Source organism: Cricetulus griseus, chromosome 2 (assembly GCF_003668045.3).
Source record: "Cricetulus griseus strain 17A/GY chromosome 2, alternate assembly CriGri-PICRH-1.0, whole genome shotgun sequence".
Classification (NCBI taxonomy): Eukaryota; Metazoa; Chordata; class Mammalia; order Rodentia; family Cricetidae; genus Cricetulus; species Cricetulus griseus.
In genome coordinates, this window is record NC_048595.1 from 224,139,022 (window position 1) to 224,165,335 (window position 26,314).

The 26,314-nt window shown below is 46.0% G+C and overlaps 1 protein-coding gene across 2 annotated transcripts; it reads right to left on the minus strand.

Annotated features, from left to right (window-relative positions):
- Positions 1-14: 14 nt before the first annotated feature.
- Rmc1 (regulator of MON1-CCZ1) lies at positions 15-22,993 on the minus strand. 2 transcript variants are annotated; one of them, XM_027404335.2, is made up of 20 exons: positions 22,799-22,993; positions 22,354-22,430; positions 20,310-20,394; positions 17,341-17,397; positions 15,335-15,421; positions 12,892-13,032; positions 12,520-12,623; positions 10,597-10,686; positions 10,396-10,501; positions 9,464-9,575; positions 6,596-6,640; positions 6,341-6,394; positions 5,015-5,143; positions 4,055-4,161; positions 1,861-1,980; positions 1,550-1,627; positions 1,203-1,307; positions 1,045-1,113; positions 739-964; positions 15-205 (listed from the first exon to the last, which is right to left on the minus strand). In XM_027404335.2, the coding sequence occupies exons 1-20, from the start codon at positions 22,898-22,900 to the stop codon at positions 126-128; spliced, it is 1,974 nt and encodes a 657-aa protein (XP_027260136.1). In that variant the 5' UTR covers positions 22,901-22,993; the 3' UTR covers positions 15-125. The 2 variants fall into 2 exon arrangements, with proteins under 2 accessions (XP_027260136.1, XP_035296174.1); XM_035440283.1 differs by lacking the exon at positions 22,354-22,430 and having other exon boundaries at positions 22,799-22,934.
- Positions 22,994-26,314: the final 3,321 nt, after the last annotated feature.

Consider the following 26,314-nt stretch of genomic DNA (forward strand, 5'->3'; position numbering starts at 1 on the left):
TTTTTTTAGCAACATTTGAGGATGTTGTAGGTACCTTTATTACAACATTTTGTAGTTTAAAGAGCTTTATTAATGCAATAAATTAACTTTGTACATTTTTATATTTAAAAAACTATCAAGGGACTTCAGAATGTTGTAGGCCTCATTAGAGCTTGTTCTCCAAAAACCTGCTTGAAAAAGGCGACATGTTCTTCACAGTGTTCTCCTGTGGGGAAAATGTAGCCTCAGTCACCAGCTAGTTATGGCATGGGAAGAAGGAAATGCAGACAAAGCTCATGGGTTTTAACTTATTTTTCTTTAATAAAATACCTCATCCTCCTAAAGTTTGAGATCACTATTAGTTTGTATTGCAGAGCTCGATCTAACTGCCCTGTGTTAGATCGATGAGCAGCCTGGCTTGTCACTCATGCTGTCTGCACTATGTAACACATACATACATTATACATAGATACATACAGTAACTGAAGCTTGTTTCCCTTGCATCTCACTTTATCACTACTTACTTCTTAAAGGATACTCCAAGATCATATATGAAACAGTATGTCCAAGACCCCTGAATTCCACTCTGAACACTCCCCTACTGAGTCTCAGAGGGTAGTTAGTTCAGATCCATCCGATTCTGAATCTCCTTGATCACAGACCCCAGGCTAAGGGTGAGGTGGGCTGTTGGGAACTTAGGAAAGTTCCCACTCATCAGTATGCTCCTGTTGTTTTCAGTCACCCCGGGCCTCCCCTTACCTGGTGTGAAGTTAGGGTTCCCTCGCAAACGCTGGTTTCGCTGTTCGAAGAAGCGGAATATGGTATAAAAGAGCATGACATCATCAGTCTGCTTGGCGGCATCTAAGAATTTGCGTGCAGAAATGTTGTCATGGCCACCAATGCCCCGGATGAACCTTAGGGCAGCCAACACCTGGTGTTTGGATAGAAGAACTTCTACTATCTCATCATTTGCTGTTGAAAGTCTCTGGAAGTGAGAAAGATGTAGGTCAGGGCAACCATAGGAAGGGATGCTGGTGACACCCAAAGCTGTGGCGGAGCAGTTACCTTCAGCATGTCCAGAGATAGCTGGTGGGCGGGAGGATAAAAGCTTTCTAGGGACAGCAGCAGGCAGGCCTGAAAGACAGGGTTCAGCTAGCTTCAGTTGAAAGGTTACTACTGGAAGGTGTTAGTGACTACAAAAGTGAAGATCCAGTGGTACAGACCAAAGGTTTGGAGTCGCTGAGCACATGGTACTGCAGAAACTGGTGGAGCATGTAGAAGAGGTTGTGCTGGACAAGGGTCTTGATGACCAGCTCATGTAAGTAATGCTAGGAACACAAGAAAGGTAAAGGACATTACCAAGTCACCCAACCATGACGGGCTGAGGACTGCAACCGTCTGAACTCCCACGCCATAGCTCAGTGGTAACAGTGTTCTCAACCAAAGTTTGCATTCCCAGTAAAAACAACTTCCATGTTGGGTCTACATGGAAAAAGCCATCTCTTCTGAGCCTGACAATGCACGCTCTGACCTGATTCCTCTAGGACTGCAAATACCCCTCTGAAGGTACCTGTACGGTAATCTGAAACTGGTTCAAAGAACGAATATATTCCATCAGCACAGCTATCACGAACTTGTGCGGCATCTCCTACGGAGAAAGGGGGTCTTTTCAGTTGCAAAAGGGGCTGCAAGTCCCCAGTAAAGTGGTCCAGTGTTGTGCTTTGCTGGGGTTAAACAAATCCTTGTGAACCATGGACACTGGTGATCATGTCTTTATTAGAAGCCAACCTGACAGCCCCAGGCCCTCTCCCAGTACCACTAATTTAATCACAGTGTGAGTCCTTTAGTAGCCCATTCAGGAGGCCAGAAACCATAACACACCTTGTTTTCCACGAATGGTGACAGCACGTGTGTGTACACGTCAGACTGGTCCACCACTGCTTGGGTCCGCACTGGCCTTTTGAGAGGTGGGTTGCTCCGGCTTTGCCCTGCTTCTACTGCCTAAAGAGACAAGTTGTGACCTTAATCATCTTCCACAGGAACATTAACAGTTAACCCAAGACTGATTCCTAGGCACAAACCTAACATGAGCAAGACACTTGGCAAGCCAACCAAAACTTGCCAAGGCAGAGCTGGTCCCCTGGCAAACACTCTAGGATTCGTGCAAGATCAGAAATAAGCAAGTCGCACTTTTTCTACCCTCTGAAGACTTGAAACTGATCTGATTTTCTTTTTTACTCTTGGCAAGCTATACCCTCATTTATAAAGCTCTACTAGACAGTAAAGGAATGACTCCTGCACTGGGTCTATACTGGAATTTTTTTATTCATTTTTGTAGTGTTTGAAATGGATCCAGGGCCTCACCCATCTATATTTCTACCACCATCTAGGCCACAGTCACAACCCAGTGTAATGGGGATTCAACAGTGACCAAGAGCTCCCCAAAGACTGAGCAGAGGTGCTCCAGTTGTGTCCCTAGTGAACAGGCTTAACTTCAGTATGTATAGCTTGTTCCTCGTACCTCATGACCACAGTGTGGGAAATAATGTCTCCCATTGTCGCAAACCTTGCTTCAGAAACCAGAAGTACTAAATATAATAAACCACCTAATTCCCCCAACCTTTCACTGAACATGTGATGTCTATTAACTGGAACACACAGTGCTAGCATTAACCAATGCCTCAAGGATACTGATGGTGGCAGTATCCTAGGATATCATTTTTTGCTAATCTTAAGATAAACCTTTTTGTGGTCCTGCCAGTAAATGATGGTGAAAGAGATTTGGCTGTTCAAAATGCTGAGGACAACTGACTGTTAAATACTCTGCTCTTTCTGAGGCTCAGAGAACATCACAGAAGAGGAAGCAATGTAAAAGCCAGACCATGAGGAAAGGGCTACAAAATGCCATCTATAGACTTGACACAGCTATCACAAATATGATCTCACAACAGCTATGGTGTACTGGGCCTGTCAGCTGTCAATCATGGATCTAGGAGGAGCTCACAGGACTCTAACCCTCCCTGCTAAACTATTGGCTATTGATGCAATCTGGGGGGGAGAGACAGTCATGACCTTCAGGTGTGCAACCATCAGTGATCCAGGCTCCAATGGACATTTTCAAGTCTGTGCACACAGTCTGAATTAAAATCTGGGTCACAAAACAAAGCCTCGAAACGGAAGAGAGACTTAGCCAGGCAATGGTGGTACAGGCCTTTAATACCAACACTCAGGAGGCAGAGGCAAGTGAATATTAGTTTGAGGCCGGCCTGGTCTACTGAGGAAGTTCTAGGACAGGCTCCAAAACTACACAGAGAAACCATGTCTCAAACCCTGCCCTCCAAAAAGAGAGGGAGACTTGTAGAGAGGAGGGGGATGAGATAGGGGGGAGAGAATGACAAGGGGAGGAGGAAGGTAACAGGGTGGGGGTAAGAGTAAACAATCTGCTGCATACATATATGACATTGTCAAAGAACAAATTTCAATAAAAATCATTTTGGTCAGGTATGATGGTACACGCCTTTAATATCAGCAGTTGGGATTAAAGTGCTCTCTGACTTTTAAGTCCAACCTGGTCTACATAGCTAGTTCTAGGCCAGCCAGAGGTACACAGCAAGACCCTGTCTAAAAAAAAAAAAAAAAAAAAAAACAACAACAACAACAAAAAAAACTTATCTGAAGTAAAAATAATCTATTGGGTTTTCACTACAAGTAAATATTGGACATACCTTGCCCATACTTCCCTCTAGATAGTCTTATATTTGTAAATATTGCTAAAGTGAAGGGAAGAAGGCGCAGCAAATAATGGAAATCACACCTAGTTTGCCAAGTGCAGGCTCTGGCCAAAGCCAAGGCTGATTTTCTTTCTACAGAATAGAAGCAGACCAAGAACATACGCACATGTAAGCTCCAAAAGATTTTAAAAAGCAGAAACAGTGAAGGTACTGAGTTGAAGCCTCAAGCCAGCAGCATGTGGGGACTCTAGGTATACCACTGTCACCTTGCCCTGCCATGCATCAAACCTCCAACATGCTATCTAACCTACAGCGTACGGCGAGACTCCTTCAATCTAACTTACCATTGTGTAGCTCTGCTCAGCATCCAAGTACTTTTTATACTCATGGTTGAGTTTATCAAAAACAGTGGCTATCACCGGCAGCGTGGCTCTGTCTGACTCTGTCAGCACTGGAAAGACAATACACATGGTCGGACCCACTGTAATCAGAATCTCAGTGTGGCTGTGACAAGAAAATCTCAAAGGATGACCAATGCAAACATTGACTTAAAGGACCTTCAAAGAAATGTTTTAGAGAGCCAACACCTTAAAATCAGTCAGGATTCTTTTTAGTGACGAGTGAAAACAAGCAAGGCAGGTGTCACTAAAGGACACTGGCTGTGCAATCAGCTTCCCCCTGGAGCCACCTGCCTACCTACCAGCTGCTTTCTACCAAAGTCCCTACAAGTCATTTGTTTATTTCCCAATATTTCCGGTGGGTTAAGTAATCCATCCTTCAAGCATGCAGCCCTGAGTACAAAGATGAAAGGTGGGGGTGGGGGTGCCCTGGCGAGATGGCTGAGCAGGCAATAAGCAAGTACCACCAGGCCCGACTGTCTATGTTCAATCTCAGGTCCCCATGCTAGAGAGAGCAGACTCCTGTAAGTTGTCCTCGGACATCCAGCTGTGTACCATGGCATGTACTCACACAGGTGGGCTGAGAAGTGGTGGTGTACACCTTCAATCCCAGCACTCAGAAGGCAGAGGAAGGCAGATCTCCTAAGTTCAAGGCCAGCCTGGTCTACAAAGTGAGATCCAGGACAGCCAGAGCTATACAGAGAAAGCCTGTCTTGAAAATCCAAAACAAAAAAAAAAAGGAAAGAAAGAAGAAGGAAGGAAAGAAGGAAGGAAGGAAGGAAGGAAGGAAGGAAGGAAGGAGGAGGAAGGAAGGAAGGAAGGAAGGAAGGAAGGAAGGAAGGAAGGAAGGAAGGAAGGAAAATGGTAGTGGGAACACAGACCTGTGGGCAGGATGAGTCCACTTACTCTGTGAACAGACAGACAGGATAACCGCCTTGCACTCCTTCCTCTGGAGAAGAAAGTCCATCAATCTCCCTTTATCTGGCAAGAGATTGACTATGGGCTGAAGTTTCACCTGGAGGTTCCAGAGGTACCCTAGGTGATAAGAGGCAGCAAGTTCAGCAGTATAGTGCCAGCCAGAGCCTGGGCCAGCAGAGTGCGTGCCCCTAGACCTCTTCAGGTTAAGGACTGCATGATGGTCCACGTCTTCAATACCAGCGCTTGGGACTGAAGTACTCTCTGACTTTTAAGGCCATCCTGGTCTACATAGTCAGTGTCCCTCTTTTCCTAATCAACATGGAGCCAGGATATTCAGGGAGGTGGCTGATTGTGGGAGAACTGAGGTAGTCACACTACTCAGTGGTAAACTACTGAGGTAGTCACACTACTCAGTGGTAAACTACTGAGGTAGTCACACTACTCAGTGGTAAACTACTGAGGTAGTCACACTACCTCAGTAAACACGGCTGATTCCTCATGATGAGGGATGAACAACATTTACAGTCACACTAATTGTTATCTCCATGGAGACAAGGACAGCAGCTCAATTCCCTAGCTGTGCCTAGCTGTGTACAGTATACTTTAGTTTCTCTTGTACTGGCTCATGGGTGCAACAGGTAACTTCACAAACTGTCAGTGAAATCTCCATCCACTCATCAGCCTATGCATGTTCTAACAAGCAACCTGGTGCCACATTTCTCAGAGTTCCACGGGAGAAAGGTATGTCATATCAAAAATAATTGAGGGACCAATTTCTCAGCTTTCCAAATCTAGCATTGTTGTCAATGTATGGAAGAGAAGTGATTTCGTTACTTGCAGTAGGTGTCTGACATTCAGGCTAACTCCCTCCCTCCAGAGGATGAGACTGGAAGATTCTCAAAGTGACTAAAGATGAATACAAAGTTCTTAGATGCAAAGCCACAGGTGATTACTTAGGAAGAGACAACAGGCTAAAGGAGGTATCACCAGTAAGACAGAATAAAGGACGGAGTATCTTGGGCAGAATTACATGGGAGGTGAGAATTTGCACCACTCACTACAGGATGGCTTTTTGAAATGGCCATGGGAATAGAATGGACTGGCCATTCTTAGTCACTTGAGTTATAAGAATCACACTTGTTCATAAAAATAAAAAATATTTAAAAATGGCCCTACATAAGGTGAAATGCAATCCCATTCTCAAGACTGAAGGGAGGAGTCATGTAGAAGATTCATGCTGAAGCGACACTGGCTGTGGTGAAGCTAAAGTCAGCACACAGTTTTCCTACGAAGACAATGTCCCCTCAGACCGACCTTGGCTCGCACTGATAATGATGTCTGGTTGAAAGACGATCCATGATGAAGAGTCTATAGGTTAAAGAAAATTCCAAATGGGGGTGGGGGAAATAGGGTAATAAAAGGCAAGCCCCGTTTCACTTGGCACTCACCCAGCCCCCACATGCTCAGGCCACAAAAGGCCTGCTTTCCCAGGAGTAGCTCCCAGGGCTGTGTGGAGTAGGTGGGGACACATCCCTTTTGTGCATAGGGACACCGCCTTTGTGAGGATACAGAGTTTACAGGGAACTGGAGACTGGCTGGTCACAGCAGCAGGACCTACAAATTGAGAACACAAGTGTGACCAGCAGCCAGGAAATCCTGCAAGAACTACAACAGACTTGAAAAGAAATACTTTGTACTGCCTTGAGCAGACATTACTAGACCTCAGTTAAGTGAGGAGGAGGAGGATGTGACTATCCTGTCTCACTAATGACACACCTGGGAAGGAGGACAGTGTCAGCTACAGTCCATGCAAATGTGTCCCCAGGAAAAGAAGGCATTTTAAAGTTCACTTTTTTAAATGTTTTATGGATTGAGTGTTTTGCCCGAGTGTGTATGTGTGAACCACATATATGTCTGGTGCCTGACGAGGCCAGAAGAGGTTGTCGGATCCCCTGAAACGGGAGTCACCGACAGGCGCCTACCACCACGTGGGTGCTGGGAACCAAACCCAGGTCCTTTGCAAGTGCAGCAAGCGCTCCTAACCAGTGACCCATGTCTCCAGCCGCAGGTTTGTTCCCAACCAGAGATGATGCATCACCATTTAAATGTGTACATTAAAACCCTAAGCAACTGTCCTGGATGACGGAAAGGAATACCTAGGTGCACTGGTGGGTCAGATGGAGACGGCTTGTGGTTTAATCACATAAACAAGTTCCATTACCCACTGCACTCTAGGCATAAGAGAACTCACCGAGAAGCACCCCCCACAGGGATCCATCCCAACCAGTTCTACTGCCTATGTGTCACGCTCTTCAAGCAAACAAGGCTCCCAGTCTGTACCAATTACCCAGACATAATCAGAAGGCAGTCAGTGTTAGTGAGCTGCCTAGGTAAGATGGTCACTCTGAACACATCACCCACCCTGATCAAGGGCGTGCACAGGCAGACAAGCTACAGGAAAGCCCTGTACACCACACTGAAGAGGAAACTCCACTGCCTATGCCATGGCTCAGTGCAGAGCCTGGGAAGTTCAGTCTTCAGACCCCAGGTGACTAACACAATCAAACAAAGCCACCTGTTCAACAAGACAAAACCAACATATCTCTCAAAATCAGCTCCAATGTCGGTATCTGGTAGGCACGAGTCTTGGATTTTTCTAAGGGCTCATGGTCCAGCAGGAAACACAGCATGAAAGGCCATCACTCACAATGCTCTACCCGTCTAGACACTCATAGCCCCAGAACCCATGGATTCTTAACCCTTACTATCAATCTGTGGTTCCCTGCACCAATCCAACCCTCTTCAATTGGCAGCCTTGGTCAAGCACCTAGCCTCTGTATTGATTCCTTACTACTGCATCAGAGTCAAGGGTTTCCCCTGCCAATCATTTGCCATCATCTGTTCCTTATTGGTCATGTTATTATCCAATGGAGCTAGATGCCAGAAAGCACACAGGTGTCCCTCCGTGCCTTTTGCTGAGCCAGCAAGATGGGCCACCCACCCCAATGCTACATGCTTGCTGATCGACCACCTAGAGTGTGGCCTCAACGGCCTCTACAAAAAACATAAGAAATCACAGACTGAGCAACTGCCACATGCCAGCAGACATGTATGCCACCTAAGGAAACAAACCATGGGTGACTCGGGACTTCAATCAGCTAACTCACTGCAGTCTCCTAAAACAATGGGAAAACACAGTATCATTGGAGACTCTGTCCTGAGTGGGGTTATCTCTTTCTCTCCCCAACCTTAGCAGGAGGAATGATCTGAAATAAACTCAAGAACCATACCTGTAAGCTGTTACTGTGAGCACTGGCCACATCTACTATAACCCAAAACAAGGGTTTGGTTCAGTTGTTAGGAGCGCTTGCTGCTCTGACAAAGGACCTGGGTTTAGTTCCCAGCACCCACATGGTGGTAGACAACTGTCTGTAACTACAGTTTCAGGGGATTCAACAACCTCTTCTGGCTTCGTCAGGCACCAGACATATATATATGTGGTGCACACATACACACTCGGGCAAAACACTCAACCCATAAAACATTTAAAAAGTAAATTTTAAAATCAACCACAGTGAGAGAAGCTTTGACTTGCTTCCTCTTTCCAGAGACATTTTCATGGACTGCTAGGAACCCAGCTCCCTCTTCTCACTTCTGACAGCACCCATACGCGTGCTCATTTACATATGCAGATGCACACAAACACAATAAAAGGCAAATCTAAAAAATAACTATAACACAGAGTGTTAAAGGTAAAGAGGCATGTGACCCCATTAAAATAACAGCCTCAATCAGCTGAACTTAATTAATTCCAGGGTCACAGAACCAGGGAAAGAGAAAATGCTAAGGAATTATCAACAGTAAATTATCAATGGCAGCCAGGTGTAATGACCCATGCCTTTAATCCCAGCACTCTGAGGCAGAAGTTGGCAAATCTCTATGAGTTGGAGCAAGTTCTAAGATAGCCAAGGCTAAACAGAGAAATCCTGTCTTGGGAAGAAGAGAAGAGAAAAGAGAAGAGAGAATAGAAGTAAAGAGAGGAGAGGGGAGGGGAGGGGAGGGGAGGGGAGGCTGCAGGCTCAGGCTTCTGGAAACCTCAGCTCTCCACTGTGAGGCCCAGGGAAGGAAAGCTATTTTCTCCAAGGAAAGATTTCTTTCTTCTTGAGCTACAACACCAGCTCAAAGAGGCAGCAGGAGTCAGTTGTTTTGTGTAAAACAGAACAAACTGGCTGGAAATGTAGCTCAGTGGTGGAACACTTGCTTAGTGAGGCTAAGGTCCTGAGTTCAATCCCCATCCCCAAAACAAATGTCCCTCTGAAAACAGAAGACCTGGGAGTTCCTTTTTCTTGTCCCATCCTGAACAAGACCCCTGATGCTCCCAGCAGGAATATGGCCACGTGGGGAAATACAGCACTGCCTACTCATGATTGCTCTTACCTGCCACAGGGATCTGATATGGCTGAATTGATCGGGCTGGGAGCACAGGATGATGGAAAGTAACAGTGCCATCGAACTCTCCCCGTAACTTGATGTCAAATATTACTGAGGTCTGTAGAGTGGGGGAACGCATCACATGTCAGTTTGGAAGCCTCCGCCTGTGCCCACCCCACGGCCCAGCTGGTACTCAGAGGGGACGCTGTTCATCACAACTCTCCTTTCCACGCTCGTCACCTTCACAAAGACTTCCTGCACTGCGGCCTGCTTCCTTTAAGGAAGTAGAGAAACACAGGCAGGTGGTTTTCTCTTGAACTTGAGGCAGCTTCAGGAGACAGAGACGGCAATGTGACCCCCACCCCCATGCCCAGAAAGCAAGGGGCGGGGAGGTTTGTCTGCTACCAGGTGCTCAGTTAGCCGTTTAGAGAAGCCCTGTCTCAGACTGGGCCCGACATCACCAAATATTGTCATTGGACAAAGGCCACAGACTCAAGTGACACCAGGTTCTGAAGCAGAGTCCCAGCCCAGCTGGCTCAATTGAGCAAGAGTTCCAAAGATAAAATCAAATATTTTCTCCAAGTTTCTAACTTCTTTGGTTCCTTTTGAGACAGGATCTCATGTAGCCCAGGCTGCCCTCAAGTGCACTATAGTGCAAAGAAAAACTTTGAACTTCTGACCCTCCCGCCTCTACCTCCCAAGTGCTGGGTAACAAATGTGCCCATCACAGCTGGTTTTTAATCTGGGGCTGGGACACACTAGGCAAGCACTTAACCAAGCAAGCTGTGTGCCTGTACAGATAGATCTGAGTTCAAGGCCAGCCAGCTCTACAGAGTGAGTTCCAGCACAGCCAGAGCTACACAGAGAAAGCCTGTCTCTCCAAAAGGAGCCCCCCCCCCCAACAGACAACAACATGGCTTCCTGCAGCAGACTCATACCTCTGTGTCCTGATGGTGGACAACTACCAGGTTGTCCACGACATTTAGAGCAAACTTTCCCGTCCTATTTAACTTCAGAATATGCATCTTCTTACATGCACCCTCCCTGCAAGAAAACCCAGAGGTTGTGACAAGAGATCAGCAAGCCTTAGCTCAATCCTAAAATCAAAGTGGGGAGAGAACGCAAGGCAGCAGACGTACCGTGGGAGATGATACAACACCACCTCCGCTCCCGTACTATTGGAGGTCCGAGAATGATGTCGCAGGAAGAGGACGTAGAGCTGCCCATAGCTAAGCAGAGACAGAGGTACACAAGTCACATCTGGCCATTTGAAAGTCCCTCCTCCTCCTCAGAACTGGACATGTAGCTTGGTTGGTAGAGTAAGGCTTGCCTAGCTGCACAGAACTCTGGGTTTGAACACCCACCATGGCATAAACTGGGTATGGTGGCTTAGCCCATAATTTTGACACTCAGGAGGATCGAGAGTTCAAGGTCGTCTTGACTACATAACAAGTTCCAGTCCAGCCTAGGCTATGTAAGCCCCTGTCTTCAAGGGGTAATAAAATTCCTCCACATATGGTTTGATTACGGTCTTCTGGAAGAAAGCCACAAAGCCAAGCACTGAATTCCAAAGCAGGGAAGAAACACAGGCCAGCAGTCAGGATAAGTCACGCTTATTTTACTTCTATCTTTGTGTGTTCTTTCATAGTATGAGGACATATCCCATAACAAAAGGGCAGGACAGTCACTCTTCACAGTAGTTGTCACCTCATGGATGCTGCTGTGAGTAGCTCTGGAATGTGCTCTTCTGTCCCAGCAATGAATTCAGGGCTGGGCCTGCCCATGGTGACAAGGAGACCAAAGGGATGGAACAAGTCCCCAGTCACTGCAGCCAGGACTGTGCTCACTTCTCTGCTCTCAGAAAGGAAAAGGGGGGAGTACATTCTACTAAAAAATACAATACTAGCCTGGTGATGGTGGCGCACGCCTTTAATCCCAGCACTCAGGAGGCAGAGGCAGGAGGATCTCTGGTCTAACAGAGTGAGTTCCAGGACAGGCTCCAAAGCTACACAGAGAAACCCTGTCTTGAAAAACCAAATAATAATAATAGTAATAATTTTTTAAAGTTAAGTTGTGAAACTGAGAGAAGAACTAGAAACAGTTTAGAATTTGTTTTTTGGGACTGGGGTAAATCTCAGAATCTTACACATGCTAGGTACTATAAGTCACACCTTTAGCTGCTGAAGCAAAACTGTGATGACTGCTGATGCAGAGACCTATGGTAGAAAATACTTCTTTGTATCCATTTCATGTTTGCTTGCCATTTGTCAGTATGAAACTTACAACTTGAGCTATCTGTATTTCCAAGCAGTTATATAATCCTCCACATAAATAATTCCATGTCTGACAGAGGTTTAAAAATTATATTTTGAGGGCCAGACAGTGGTGGCGCACACCTTTAACCTGAGCATTTAGGAGGCAGAGGCGGATGGATCTCTGTGAGTTCGAGGCGGATGGATCTCTGTGAGTTCGAGACCAGCCTGGTCTACAGAGTAAGTTCCAGGACAACCTGGGCTATGCAGAAAAACCCTGTCTCAAAAAATTAAAAAAGAAAATGTTCAATGTTTCATTGAAATGGTTTCAATGTTGTCATTGTGTCAGACAAGAGAAGTAAAAAAAAATTATCCTTAGACCACAAACTGATACAATAAAAAGAAAACGCCAGAGCTGGAAAGATGGTTCTGCAATTAGGAGCACTTGCTATTTTTCCAAAGGACTCAGGCTCAATTCCCAGCACCCACAGGGCAGCTAACAATTATCTCTAACCCCACTTCAAGAGAACTTAACACCCTCTCCTAGCCTCTGTGGGCACTGCACACACAAGGTGCATACACATACATACAGGTATCACATATACATAAAAATAAATAATACTAAAAATAACTTTTTTAATGACAAAAGACCTTAGATTTTTCTATATTTGCTAAATTCAAGTACAAAACCAAAAAAAGGGAAGTCCTTGTTATTTGTTTTAAGGGTTTTACTATGAGCTCCTAACACACCCTTATTATTTAAGTCACTAAAGGCAATTACAAAAAGGAACACTCTGAAGACAAACATACATGGTCGCCATTGCAATGTCTCGTTCTGAAAGGCTAAGTTTGGTGGACTTTGGTGCAGCTGGTAATTCAATCTCAAACTTGGGAAGCTTCGACATGGTGCCAGCCTGTTTGGGGGAGAGTTTGGGAAAGTTTACAACCACTCTTTCCATGTTTTAGTTTGCTCTACAATTAAATCAACAAAGACACTTGCTATCTTCTGGTCCTTCTCCACAGAACCAGCCAGCCATTCCTGGAATAGGCCAGACAGTGAAGTGTGCCCTCTAGTGGTCAGAGATGCAAGGTTCATGTTAAGGACAGGGTTCATTTCAGGGAGAGCTGGGTTAGGGAAGGGGACAGGGGAGTTATTTTAAGGAGATTAGGGCTCGCGCTTACCCTAAAATAAAAAGGCTGCAGAACATTTTCAAGGACTGTGGTGGACAGCAGGATCACGGCACTCTCGGGACAGTACATGTACCAGTTCACGTTGATGTTGTGGCTCTTCAGGAGTTTGAGACTTCGTTTCTCAGGCAACACCTGGGACCAAAGTCAAGAAACAGAACGGAATCTTCACATTAAAAGACTGCTACAACAAATTAGGTAAAGAAGGCACAAAAGCCCACTGAAGACTAAGGACGGACCCATGTGGAAGTGTGGTGATTCCTTTTTTTTTAATGATCTAACAAATAAAGCTTGCAAAGCCAGCCACAGCCATAGAGGTCAGGCAGTGGTGGCACACACGTTTAATCCCAGCACTCAGGAGACAGAGGCAGACAGATCTCTGTAAATTCAAGGCCATCCCGAGCTACACGAAATTGATCCAGTCTAAAAGAGAAACAGACTTCACACAAAGGTGACCTCAGCACTTGGGATCCCACACTTTTAATCCCAGCTCTAGAGAGAAATATAAGACAGAAGACAGGAGCTCAGTGCAGTCTAAGGTTTGGTGGAGACAGGTGCCGTCTGGAGATGCAGTCTGAGGACAGGATCCCCACTTCCATATGAGCATTCATAGAGGTGAGAACTCTCTAACAGCTGGCCGCTTTGCTTCTCTGATCTTCAGCTTTAACCCCAATATCTGTCTCTGAGTTTTTATTATCCATGCTACAGTAGAGAGCTTGAATGGCATGCAGGAGGCTCCAGTCCAATCCCAACACCACCAAGAAAACAAGTAAATCCAGCCAACAGTAACACAGGTAACTGTTACTTTTATTTATTACGGCACCGTGTGCTAGTGCTTTTCAAGGCTCTTTACTACACCTTGAGAGACAGCATGATATAACAGATGAAAAACTCAGGCTGACAGAGGCTGGGAATGATGGGATGGCAATTACAACCAGGCTGAGCTTCCATACGCCCAGGCACCTCAAGGGCAAATAATCCAGTGGAAAACAGGCAGAACCAAGTAGCAAGCCCTAGGTTTGAATTCGTGGGAAGGGGGTGTGAGAGCACAGTGTCCATTAGAACAGACATTCACAAAACAAAAAAACAAGACTGCCAGAGCATGGTGGCAACTCTGATCTAACAGCTGAGAAGTAGGGAATACCTTAACCACACCTCCTGGATGACATGAGAGGTTTAAAAGGGAGGGGATGCACATGGTAGGCTCTTCTTTTTCCCTGATTCATCGGCTTGCACTGCTTACTGCGTTTCCTGCCAGCTGGCTAGGTGGTTCTGTAAGTAAGGCATATCCCTAATCAATATACCCTAGTCTCAGCTGGCTACGTATTGATAATTCATCTTTATATCCAACCATAAGTATCTGTGTTTCCTGCTGGTCTTAGGTGACCCGTGAAAGGGTTGTCTGACACTGAAGGAGTCAAGACCCACAGGTTTGAGAACCACTGTGACAGCAGGACAGTGAGACTCTTTCTCTGAGATGGCAACTATCTATATAAAGCAATAAGATCCAGGCCCAGCAACAAGATCCAGGCCCAGCAACCGTGTGCAAAAGAAATTCCCACGCTGTTACTGAACTGCAAACTGCTTGGCGGTGGTGGTGCACGCCTTTAATCCCAACACTCGGGAGGCAGAGGCAGGTGGATCTCTGTGAGTTAGAGGCCAGCCTGGTCTACAGAGTAAGTTCCAGGACAGGCTCCAAAGCTACAGAGAAACCCTGTGTCAAAAACAGAAAAAAGAAACAAAGAAAAGAAAGTGCCAACTTCTACGACAAATGTTAAGTACTGTTTCACCCACGAACAAAGGTGAAGAAACTGAGCAGGCTCACTGAACTTTCTAATTGTAATGATAACACAGTGAAACTGAGCTAGATATCCTTTAACAGGAAGTGGCGAGACAAACAGCAGATCATCCAGAGCAGAACTGTCCTCAGAACAAACTCTGGGAACAGCAGCCAAAGCATACGGCTATGCGAGAAAAAACTGGGTTGCAGAAGTTTATATGCAGGAGTTCCCCTTTTGTAAAAGACTAACAATAATAATAATAATAATAATAATAATAATAATAATAGTAATAATAATGTTTACAGAAGGGGAAGGGATGTATAAAGTGCCACTATTGCAACTTTTGCTTCCGGTATAATGTTTCCTCAAGTAAGAGTCTGGTTCTGGGCTGGAGAGACGGTTCAGAGGTTAAGAGCACTGACGGCTCTTCCAGAGGACCTGAGTTCAGTTCCCAGCACCGACATGGTGGCTCACAACCATCTGTAATGAGATCTGGCACCCTCTTCTGGCCTGCAGGCACACACATTGTATACATAATAAATAAATCTTAGTTTAAAAAAAAAAATTCTGGTTCCAGAACCCCTGTGGACAAAACAGGCTGCCAAACCGCCCTTGCTTTCTCTAGCAAACCTAACAACCAATACCCAGTACAATACCTGGTAAAATTCGATGCCTTGATCCGTTATGAAGACGATTTCTGTAGAACTGGTCCAGCAGAATCCTAGTATGTTGGCATTCTTGGTCTGGAAGAAGTACAGAAAAATGTTTTTAGCTGGCTGTGGTTGCACATGCCTAAAATCCCAGCACCTAGAAGAATCAGGAATTCAAAGCCATCCATGGCTACATTTCAAGCTGGAGGCCAGTCTGAGCTACATGAGACACTACCTCCAAAAAAAGAAATAAAAATTAATACAAGGGGCTAGGGAGATGCCTTTTGTGGGTAAGAGAACCTGCTGCACTAGCACAAGGACTTGAGTTCAAATCCCTAACACACCCAAAAATCACCAAGAGTAGCCATAACCCTAGCACTGTAGTTGGGGGAGCAGAGACTGAAGGTCTCTTGGGCTTGCTGGCTACCAGCCAGGTTAAGAAAGACCTGCCCCAAGGGTCTAAGATGGAGAGCACAGAAACTGATTGACTACTTATACTGTTCTATTATTAAATACAAGTGGGGAGTCAGATATTAGGGTAAAAACCTGATTGATCAGAGACACAGTGGAAAAGTGACCAGTGACCTCCTCTCTCTCCTTCCTTGATCCAAAAGGGCCTGCAAATCTTTCAATGCAAAGGGGCCGAGAATCTTTCTAAGCCTCTCCGTACTACTTCCTGTGTCTCTCTATATGTCCCGGGTCCTCCAAAACCTCTATGGCTAATATTGGTTAGCTAGTAGCTAGCTCTACCCTCTGATTTAAGGTAAATTTATTGGCAGTCTCAGGAATGTCAGCATTCAATCAAAATATTCCACAACACAAGACACTCCACAGCATCCACTGAGAGCATGTATAGCACACACAAATAAAATTAATATAGTAGTTTTTAAAAATTCAAAGTTTCTAATTTGTTGATAAGAAAGGCTGTGCAACTCTCTTCCAAAGCTCAAGTGCTCAGATGTCACTGTCACTTATTAATGAGTTTCTCAGAATGGTTACTCATTGACAGACTTTTTCCCCCAAACAAGATCTTACTATTATAACAGAGGCTGGCCTTGATCTATATAGCCTGCTGCTTCAATTCAATGCTTGGATTCAAATATTCTTGTTGTTTGTTTTTTGAGAGAGGGTTTCTCTGTGGCTTTGGAGCCTGGCCTCAAACTCACAGAAATCCGCCTGCCTCTACCTCCCAAGTGCACCACTACTGCCTGGCTCAAATGCTCTTTTTAAATACAGCTTTCCTGATTTTGTCCTAACCCAAAATTCTGAATCTTAATTCCATCTACTCAGCCTAACAGAGGAGGAAGCCTGAGTTTTACAAAAAGATAATACCCAAGGCACAAAAATTCCAACCTCTGCTTTCAAACTGTTGACATTCTCCCAGTCATTACAATAATACAAAGGCCTGAACACAGACCAAGATGGGTTCTAGCAGCCTGAGGCCACAGAGTGGGTGGCCAGAGGGCAGACGGGCCCAGCAGGGCTCAGATAAGGAGCCTTTTCATACTTAAAGCACCAGGAAGGGCTGAGAGGAGCCTGGCTAAGTGGTGGAGGCTCCTCCCACCCCATCTTGAGTGCCACTTATCAAGAATAGTAAGATGCCAAAGTTACTCCCATCTACTGACAGCTCTGGTCAATCTCCCAGCTGTCCTGGGAGCTCCCTCCGGCCTCATTTATTATACCCTGCTAATCTAATTCGGACAGAGTAGGGTCTATACCTAGACAAAGTGTAAGCACAAGGAAGGAGACTCATCAAGAGAACATCACAGGAAGGACTGGTGGGTCCCAGGCCTGAGACACAGAAGGCAGGTGGCAAGTGCTGTGATGAAGCCTCACACGGCACTGGGGCAAACCTCTTCACCCAGGCATCCCTCCACTTTAAACGTGAAGAGACAGAAATCCATTCCCAGCTTGTGCCTCCACCACCCAACCCAAAGTGGAAGCTACAGGCGAGGAATGAGGCCCCACTCCTACCCCCCCCCCCCCCCACTTCCCAACCCACGCCTGTGTACCTTGCACTCTTGTGTGTATTCCAGCTGAGAGTTATCGGGAATAAAATTACAAAAGTCCTGAAAGACAGGAAAAAAAAACAAAGGACACATTTCAGATGGAATAGACTACTATGAGATAAAATAGACAAATGCTTTGTTTTGTTTTGAGGCAGGGTCTCACTATAGAGCTCTGGCTGTCCTGAAACTCACAGAGATCTGCCTGCCTCTGCCTTCTGAGTGCTGGGAGGGATTTAAAAGTGTGAGCCACCATGCCCAACAAACAGATTTTTTTGTTGGTTTTGGTTTTTCAAGATGGGGTTTCTCTGTATAGCTTTGAAGCCTGTCTTGAAACTAACTCCCTCTGTAGACCAGGTTAGTCTCAGACTTACAGAGGTCTGTCTGCCTCTGCCTCCCAAGTGCTAGGATTGAAGGCAGGCACCACACCACCCAGCTCTGACAAACAGATTTTTTTTAACATTTATTTATTATGTACAGTGTTCTGCCCGCATGTATGCCTGCTCGCCTGTAGAGGGCCCCAGATCTCATTACAGATAGTTGTGAACCACCATGTGGTTGCTGGGGATTGAACCTGGGTCTTTAGGAAGAGTACCCAGTGCTCTTAACCTCTAAGCCATCTCTCCAGCCCCAAAAAGATTTTTTAAATGATTAGAAAATAGCTCATGTCAGCAGTGGTGACACACTCCTTTAATCCCAGCACTTGGGAGGCAGAGGCAAGGGGATGTCTGTGAGTTCAAAGCCAGCCTGGTCTACAGAGTGAGTTGCAGGACAACCATGGGAAAAAACAAAGATAAATGAAAATAGCTAGACAAACCCCCACAGACAAAAGACATAAAGCCCAATTATGGTCAGCTGTCAGCAACACCAAGTTATCAGTTTTTTGAAAGAAAATGGCCCCCAGAGGGAGAGGCACTATTAGGAGATGTGGACTTGCCGGGGGAAGTGTGTCACTGTAGGAGTGGGCTTTGAGGTCTCTTTTGCTCAAGCTACACTTACTATGACACACAGTTGCTCCTGCTGCCTGTGGATCACGATGTAGAACTCTGGGCTCCTTCTCTAGCACCATGGCTGCCTGCACACCACCATGTCACACCATGACAATAGTGGACTAAACCTGTGCAACTGTAGCCACCCCAATTAAATGTTTTCCTTTTTAAGAATCACCGTGGTCACAGTGACTCTTCACAGCAATAACAGTCAACTAAAGATTCCACACAAATACTCAGTTGGAACTCATGAACAGACTTTGAAAATTCATGCCTCAAATCAGGTACGGCAGCTCACACCTAGGACTCCAGCACTCAAGAAGCTGAGGCTTAGAGGCTCTAAGTTCAACACAACACCAACGTGGGCTGTCGTAAGTTCCAGGCCAACCTGGGCCATAGAAGGAGGCCTTGTTGAAGAGAAATGGGGAGGGAGGAGGAAGAGGAGGAGAAGGAGGAAAAGGAAAGAGGAAGCAGAGGGAGGAGAAAGGAAGAAAGAAGAAATAAATTCCTCAAATTAGTGACGTCAGGGAAATATACTGGCTTTCCTCGGGCTTCCTGAAAATATAACACTAAAGCAGCAGCAAGCTCCAGAGTCTGCTGTTATGTGATATTTTGCTTTGAGTCAGAAGACAGAGCTAGCCACCAGCTGACCAAAATTAACCATAGACATTTTGGAGGACTGAGGACAGATAGGAGACAGGCAGGAGAAAGGCTGAGATTAGAGAGGATTCTCAGCCTTTTGGATGGAAGAACAGAAGAGAGAGGTCATTGGTCGCTTCTCTACCCCTTCTCTGGTCATTCAGGTTCTTGCCCTGATATCTGACTCCCAACTTCTTATTGATAAAGAAAAATTAGGTAGGGGCTAGAGAGATGGCTCAGCAGTTAAGAGCACTGGCTGCTCTTCCAGAAGTCCTGAGTTCAATTCCCAGCAACCACATAGTGGCTCACAACCATCCGTAATGAGACCTGGTGTCCTCTTCTGGTGTGCAGGCATCCATGCAGACAGAACACCATATACATAATAAATAAATCTTAAAAAAAATTAGATAAACACATTAGTGTGCTTATCTTACAAATGGTTTCTTCACTAATTTACAGACGACAATAGTGAACTGAATCAACAGCACTGGTTAACTGATTAATATGATGCTAGGAGCAAAGTCAGGAGCTCCTTTATGCTAGGCTAAATTACCACTGCATCCCATCCCAAAATGGGTAATGGTGATGATTTCCAAGAGATGAAGTGTCAGCAAGCTGCTGCAACTATGTTTGTCTATCTATTCCTAACCAATCTATCGAGCAGACATGAGAAACACCAGCTGAAGTAGTGGCTTGAATAAGATTAATTCACCAAGCAGTCAAAAATATACATCACATAGCTATGTTGCCAGTTAGCAAGCAACACAAAGATGCAGGACAATCCAAATTACATTTAAAAAAAAAAAATAGAGGCTGGAGAGATGGCTCAAAAGCTAAGAGCACTGGCTGCTCCAGGAGCCAGATTCAATTCCCAGCACCTACATGGCAGCTAATAACTACCTGTAGCTCCAGCTCCAGGGGATCCTATGCCCTTTTTGGAACTCCTCAGGTACTGTACACACATGGTGCACAGACATACATACAGGCAAAACATCCCTACACATAATCAAGTATTTATTTGTAGAAAAGGGACAACTTGGAAAGAGGAGAGGGACCAGGAGGAGACAGAAGGTAATGGGGGCAGAACATAAGCACGGAACATAAAAGACATGTATGAAAATGCCATGATAACACTCAGCATCTTATATAATGAAGATACACTGTTTTTAAAGTCAGAGTGATGCTAAACATGTTCATCCACTCATCTGCCTTTCTTGTCTGCAAATGCTCTCAACATCCCTACATGACTGGATCCCTCAGGGTAAGGAGACAACTAGAATTCAGCAACTCTGGTTCTTCCAAGCACAAGCCTATTGCTCTTCCTGGCACTGCTTTAAGCTGTCTTACCACTGTCTTCGAGGTCCTCTGGACAGCCAGTATCTTATTTTCTAAAGAAAACTTAATGCACTTCACTTCTCCTCTGTCATCCATTCTGAAACAAGAAAGAACATGTTAAGAGAGAAACTGCCCTGAATTCTAGCTCTCGTTGCTACTGACAAAAAAGTCACATGACTCTTTGGGAAACAGAAAGCCCTAGCCTAAAGTCAGAATTGCATTTCTGAAGTCGTGAACGAAACCTACTACAGCAACTTGCTAGTGAAGTGGACAGGGGACACAGCCGAGTGGCTGGAGAATTGGGGTCACACACACATCACCTGAGAACTGACGGACACCTTGGGGGATAGACACACGCATCATAATTATAGTAATGTTCCCTGGGTGTATAAATAGCTCACTATATAGTCAGTGTGCAGCATACTGTGAGCCAATTATAACTCAATAAAGCTGTTTAAAAGGAATGTTTGGGCTCAGTTGGCTCCCAGAGACCTGAGTGCGATCTCCTAAACGTAAAACCATGTAAGAAAATCTCAACACTGTGGCATTGTAATTCCAGTGCTGGAGACAAAGAGAAGCAGGCCCCTAAGGGTCACTTGCCCTGCTAAAGTGCCAATGAGACCGTATCTCAAAACCCGAGGACGGAAAAAAATGCATCTATCCTGTATGTATGCTGTATCCTACTAACACTTCAAGCTCCTCAGACCCTAAAATGCAGCCTACGTCCCATGCCCGTATCAGCTGTTCACAAAAAGGCTGCACCTCAGAGCCCGGTGGCTTTTGGTAACACATAGTCTCTCAGAGCTGCTGCTGTCTCTGCTCCTGACAGCATCAGGAATGCAGACTTTATTTCCAAATGCTGAGGTAACCTCACCACCCTGACCTGACAGATTTTCACCATCAAGGAAAAGCCCTAACTCCATAGGGAACGCATGTTAAGACAGGCCCTGCCAGCGGGTACTCCTTCCACATGCCTTTCCCTACACAAATACCCTGACCTAGAATTCCCCCAAACACCATGGTGTTTCATGGTGTTACCTAGGTCTAGTCTCCAACCAGAAATCACTCCCTTCATACCTTAAAGCCTCACTCAACCCCATCTTGAGGCCAAAGCTGCATGCCCATTAGTGCTCCTCCCCACACCCTGAACAAAGCTCTAGCACAGAGCTTGTCATGGCAAACAGTATTTGCTGAACCTCTTCTCTCCTGCTTTAAGTCTGGGCTCTGGAGAAGTCGCAGGCTAATACAAAACCTTCACCTGTTTGCCACTGTCGGTGTGGGCTGAACAAGGACAATGAAAGAAAACCACATTGACTGTTTCCAACTGTTGGAAAACAGTTGACACATGTTAAAAGTGATTTGTATTTCTGAGTGGAGTTTTTGTTGTTGTTGTTGTTGTTGCTGTTGTTTTGTTTTGTTTTGTTTTGTTTTGTTTTGTTTGGAAACAGGGTCTTGGTATGCTGTGCAGACTGGCTGCTAACCTGCAAAGTACCTCTCGGCTTCCCAGAGGGCTGGGATTATAGGCCTGTGCCACCACTGAACTGAGGCCCTAAGCAATACTTTCTCTTTGCTACTGTGATCAAAAGACGGGATTGTTTATCAAGGGACTGCTATTGTCAACCACACTCTCAACTCATGTAAAGTGCAACAGCAGGTGTGTCATTTAACCTCAGTGGGAACCCTGATTTTTCTCCATTACATGAGGAAGATTTTCCTAGATTTTCCTCCACCCAGCAAAAACTCCAGGAAGCCCTGGGATAAATGAGGAATTGAGTACCCAGGCCCAGCACAGTAAAAGTGAGTGCATGAACACAGGGATTCAGAAGTACAGGAACTCTGTAAGTAAAGTACCAGGAAACAGGTGCCCTGGGATTTGATCCCCACAATTCACTCTGACCCCTTCCCAAACTGTACCCGCAGGTGCCCACTGCTTTTTCCTACACACAGGATTCCATCCCAGGCTGCTTAGATGAGACCAGAGCAAAATGATTCAACTCTGTGAATCAGAAAACCCCAGTGTTTACATGTGAATATTATTCTGAAAGGGGCAAATTACCTAAAAGAGATGGGATTCCTATCATCTGGCCCTTTAACGACCACTCCAGTAGCTCCACCCGATCGAACAGCAAAAACCTGAGGAAGAGGCAACGTTAATGGTCAGAGCTCTGTACGGACCTGGACTCTACCTGTCAAGGATCATGCTTACCGCACCACACACACCCTTGAGCCATCTGAACAAACCAATAGGGCTTATTTCTAAGGCAGGGGCTTAGACGAATTTTAAGAAGGAAGTGCGCAAACAGCGCGCCGTGCAAGAGCAGGCCAGACCCTGAACCTGACCATCTGAAAGCCAGCTCACACTCTGGCCCCGCCCATGCACTGGCACCCCCGTCGCTGTTCCGGTACAGAGCACCGGGCACGGGGCGCCAAGTCCTGCGCCCACCGTGGGTACCACGACGCTAAGCGCCGGGGCGCCGGGCCTCGCTGCGGGCGCCGCTCACCTGCTTGTTGGCCTCGTCGAAGAACACGCAGTTGACCGGGTTCGCCTTCTCGAACTGCACCGGCCGCTCGCACAGCTCCAGGTAGTAGTCCTCGCCGCCCATGGCTGGGACCCGCCGAGCCTGGCAGCCCAGGTTGCGGTCCACGATCGCCACCGCTGCCGCCGCTCAGACCGCCGCCCTAGGCCCCGCCCTCATCACGTGACTCGCGGCCCTCGGCGCGTCGGTGGGCCAGGGTAGGGCCCACCACCGTAGCCACGCCCCTGGGGGGAAAAGGCGTGTGGGTCATGTGACCCGGAAGCCTGCTTGAAGCTGGCAGACTGCCAGCTTTCAACGCCGCCTGGTCGGCCGCCTTTCGCAGTGTTTCTGCCTGTCATTTAGTCAGAGAGATGAGGCAGGAGGCTGGCTGTAATCACGCAGCAGAAGAGACCTACGAGCCAAGACTGATTTCTGTGCCCTCTCACCAGGCAACCACTGCACTCACGGAGATCCGTGCCTATCCCCGGGAACTGAGTTTTTGAACAGTCTGTCAGCTGTACTGGCCGTGCTGTGAGGACTGAAGTCTGCCCCTCCGCCCCAGGTTTACGTGTAGAACTTTTAATCCCCAATGTCTCAGAATGTGCCTGCATTTGGAGCTTCAAAGACGTAATTAAGGCAAAATGAAGACATCAGATTTAGGGTCCCTAAACCAATATGGCTGGTGCTTTTGTTTAAAGAAGAAGAAAAAAAAATATATATATATATAGGCATTAAGTTCCCAGCCTGCCGGGTGGCCATCTACGAGCCAGAGTGGCCAAGAAGAAACAGCCCTGGTACAGCGAGATGGCTCTGTAAGTAAGGGCATTTACCACCCACCCAGTATGAAGACCTGAGTTTGATCCTTGATACCTACAGGGATGAAAGAACAGAAGAACCCCAGCAAGCTGCCCTCTGACCTCCACACATGCACTGTAGCAAGGGAGTGCCCATATGCGTACACGAACACAAACAAATGTAATAAAAAAGTGGTTTTTTTGAGACAGAATCTCTCTAGGTAGTACTGGAAGTACTAGTTTGCCTGGAACTCACTGTACAGAGCAGGCTGGCCTAGAACTCAAGAGATCCACCTGCCTCTGCTGGGATTAAATGAGTGCACCACCACACCTGGCTTTGGAGGCTGTCCTGGAACTAGCTCTTGTAGACCAGGCTGGTCTCTAACTCACAGAGATCCGCCTGCCTCTGCCTCCCAAGTGCTGGGATTAAAGACGTGCACCACCACCACCCGGTGTCACTAAGTTTTTGAGACAGGGTCATTCATTAACCAAAACTCATTGGCTAGAATGACTGACCAATGAGCTCCAGGGATCTGCTTAGCCCAGCAGGGGTTACTCAGCTTTTACCTGGGTGCTGGGGATCTGAACTCGAGTCCTCATACTTGCATACAGGCACTCTGCCAACTATGCCATCTCCCCAGCCCCATTGCAAACAGTCCCTTCTGCAATAAAGATCATCTGATTGCTTGCCCTGTGCCCAAAAAGGAGCACTTATTCTTCCTAGATTTAAAAGAAAAAAAAAGTGAATTGAAAATTGTTAAGAAAATGAAGCTGGCCCCGGTTCATGCAAAAGTGAACAGAACCGGCTTTTGAAGTGTAGAGCACCACAAAGACCCAACCTCAATAGACTCAAGGAGCCTTGTCTTTGTTGTGGCGCCCCCTTCTGGCCTGATATGTATTTCTGTTTTCCAAAGTTTTTTTTTTCCAGGAGATACCTTCTTTTCCCATTTCAATTTTTTCTTTCTTTCTTTCTTTCTTTCTTTCTTTCTTTCTTTCTTTCTTTCTTTTTTACAAGACAGGGTTTCTCTGCAACATTTGAGCCTGTCCTTGAAGTCGCTCTGTAGACCAGGCTAGCCTACACAGAGATCCCCATGCCCGTGCCTCCCGAGTGCTGGGATTAAAGGCATGTGCTACCCAGTTGTTGTTGTTAAGATTTCTTTATTTTTTTAGAAGTGTGTGTGTGTGTGTGTGTGTGTGTGTGTGTGTGTGTGTGTGTGTGTATGCATACTAGGCAGCCACACTCTACCTACCACTTACCTCCCAAGAGCCAGGATTATAAAACTGCTCAACAACTTTTGCTTCATCTGAAAGCTAAAATATTGGAACATGGAATAAGAATTAGCAAACTAACATCTTAGCTTGCATTCATTGTGGAGTCCTTCTACCAGTCATGAAGGCCCTGGAGTGTTCCCACGACAGCCAGAACCTGAGCGTTGGCCAAGATCCTGGGTGAGCGTTGGACACTAGCTGCCACTTTGCTCCAACATGAGTGTGCAACTTTAAAAGCGGTAAGTGAGGGGCTGAGGGGCTGTGCCAAATGGAAAAGATAAGAAGTTGAAGGACTGGCCCAAACACACAGGGGGCTGGAGTTGTAAAAAACAAAACCCAAAACCAACAAGAAAAGCAAAGTTTAGTTAGAGCCTTTGAGCTGGCAAATATCAAACTTTCTATGGGGAATCTAGGGGAGATTCCTACCTGGGAATAGGTGAGCTCAGGTCAGTAAACAGACAGAGTGCAGCAAGGATTAGTATCTCTTCCTGCCCTGACGACCCAGGGGAGAGTGAGTGAGCTGGAAGTTTACTTATTTGACTCCTGGCCTGTGTTTTCCAGAGCTCAGAAGCTCTGGCCTGTGTGATAAGCAAGGGTGCTGGTGCTTGTCCAAGGATCCTGACACTTTCTAGAACCTAAAAGTGCACCAATTTCCTGTTGCTGTTTTCTTGTTTTGGGTTTTGTTGCCTATTCTTTCTGAGACCGTGTGATAGATGACCCAAGGGTACTTCTCACTGCTTAGCCGCTGTGTGGGTGACTTCTGCTTTCCCCTTTGAGCTTTCTAAATTGCTTTTGGCTAGAAAATGAGCATGAATATTATAAAGAGACTAGTTGTAGAAGTATGTATGTGAGGTACAACCCATCATTGCAGCTAGCAGTCTGGAGGAGTTCCCTTCCCAGTGAGAGAACTAGTTAGGGGCAGCTGGTGGATCCTTGACCTTGCAGCAGAAAAGACTAACAGGCTAAGCCAGAGTGAAGAAGTTAGTGCATTTATTAAGATTAGGGAGAGTGTGCATGTAGGAGTGTGAGAGAGAGACAGACAGACAGAGACAGACAGAGACAGAGAGACAGAAATGTAGGCAATTACAATACACATCAAAGACAACATAGGTGTAGGCTCTGGAAGACAGTGTTCTCAGGTGCCTTCACAGAGTGTGTATGTGTGTGTGTGTGTGTGTGTGTGTGTGTGTGTGTGTGTGTGTGTGTGTGTGTGTGAATGGATGCATGATCCCATGGCTTCTCAGAAGCCTGTAATTTACAACATAGTTTAAAGATTAGGCAAAGTTTAAAATTTTAAGTGGTGTTTAAAAATTAAGTAATACACATACGAGCTGCTTACTTATTTCTTTCATCTTAAAGAGTATCCTTCTGTAAATAAAGTTATGAGATGGTTTGTGAGGCGCTCTGTTCAGGCTTAGGGATGAGAGGAGTGCTGACA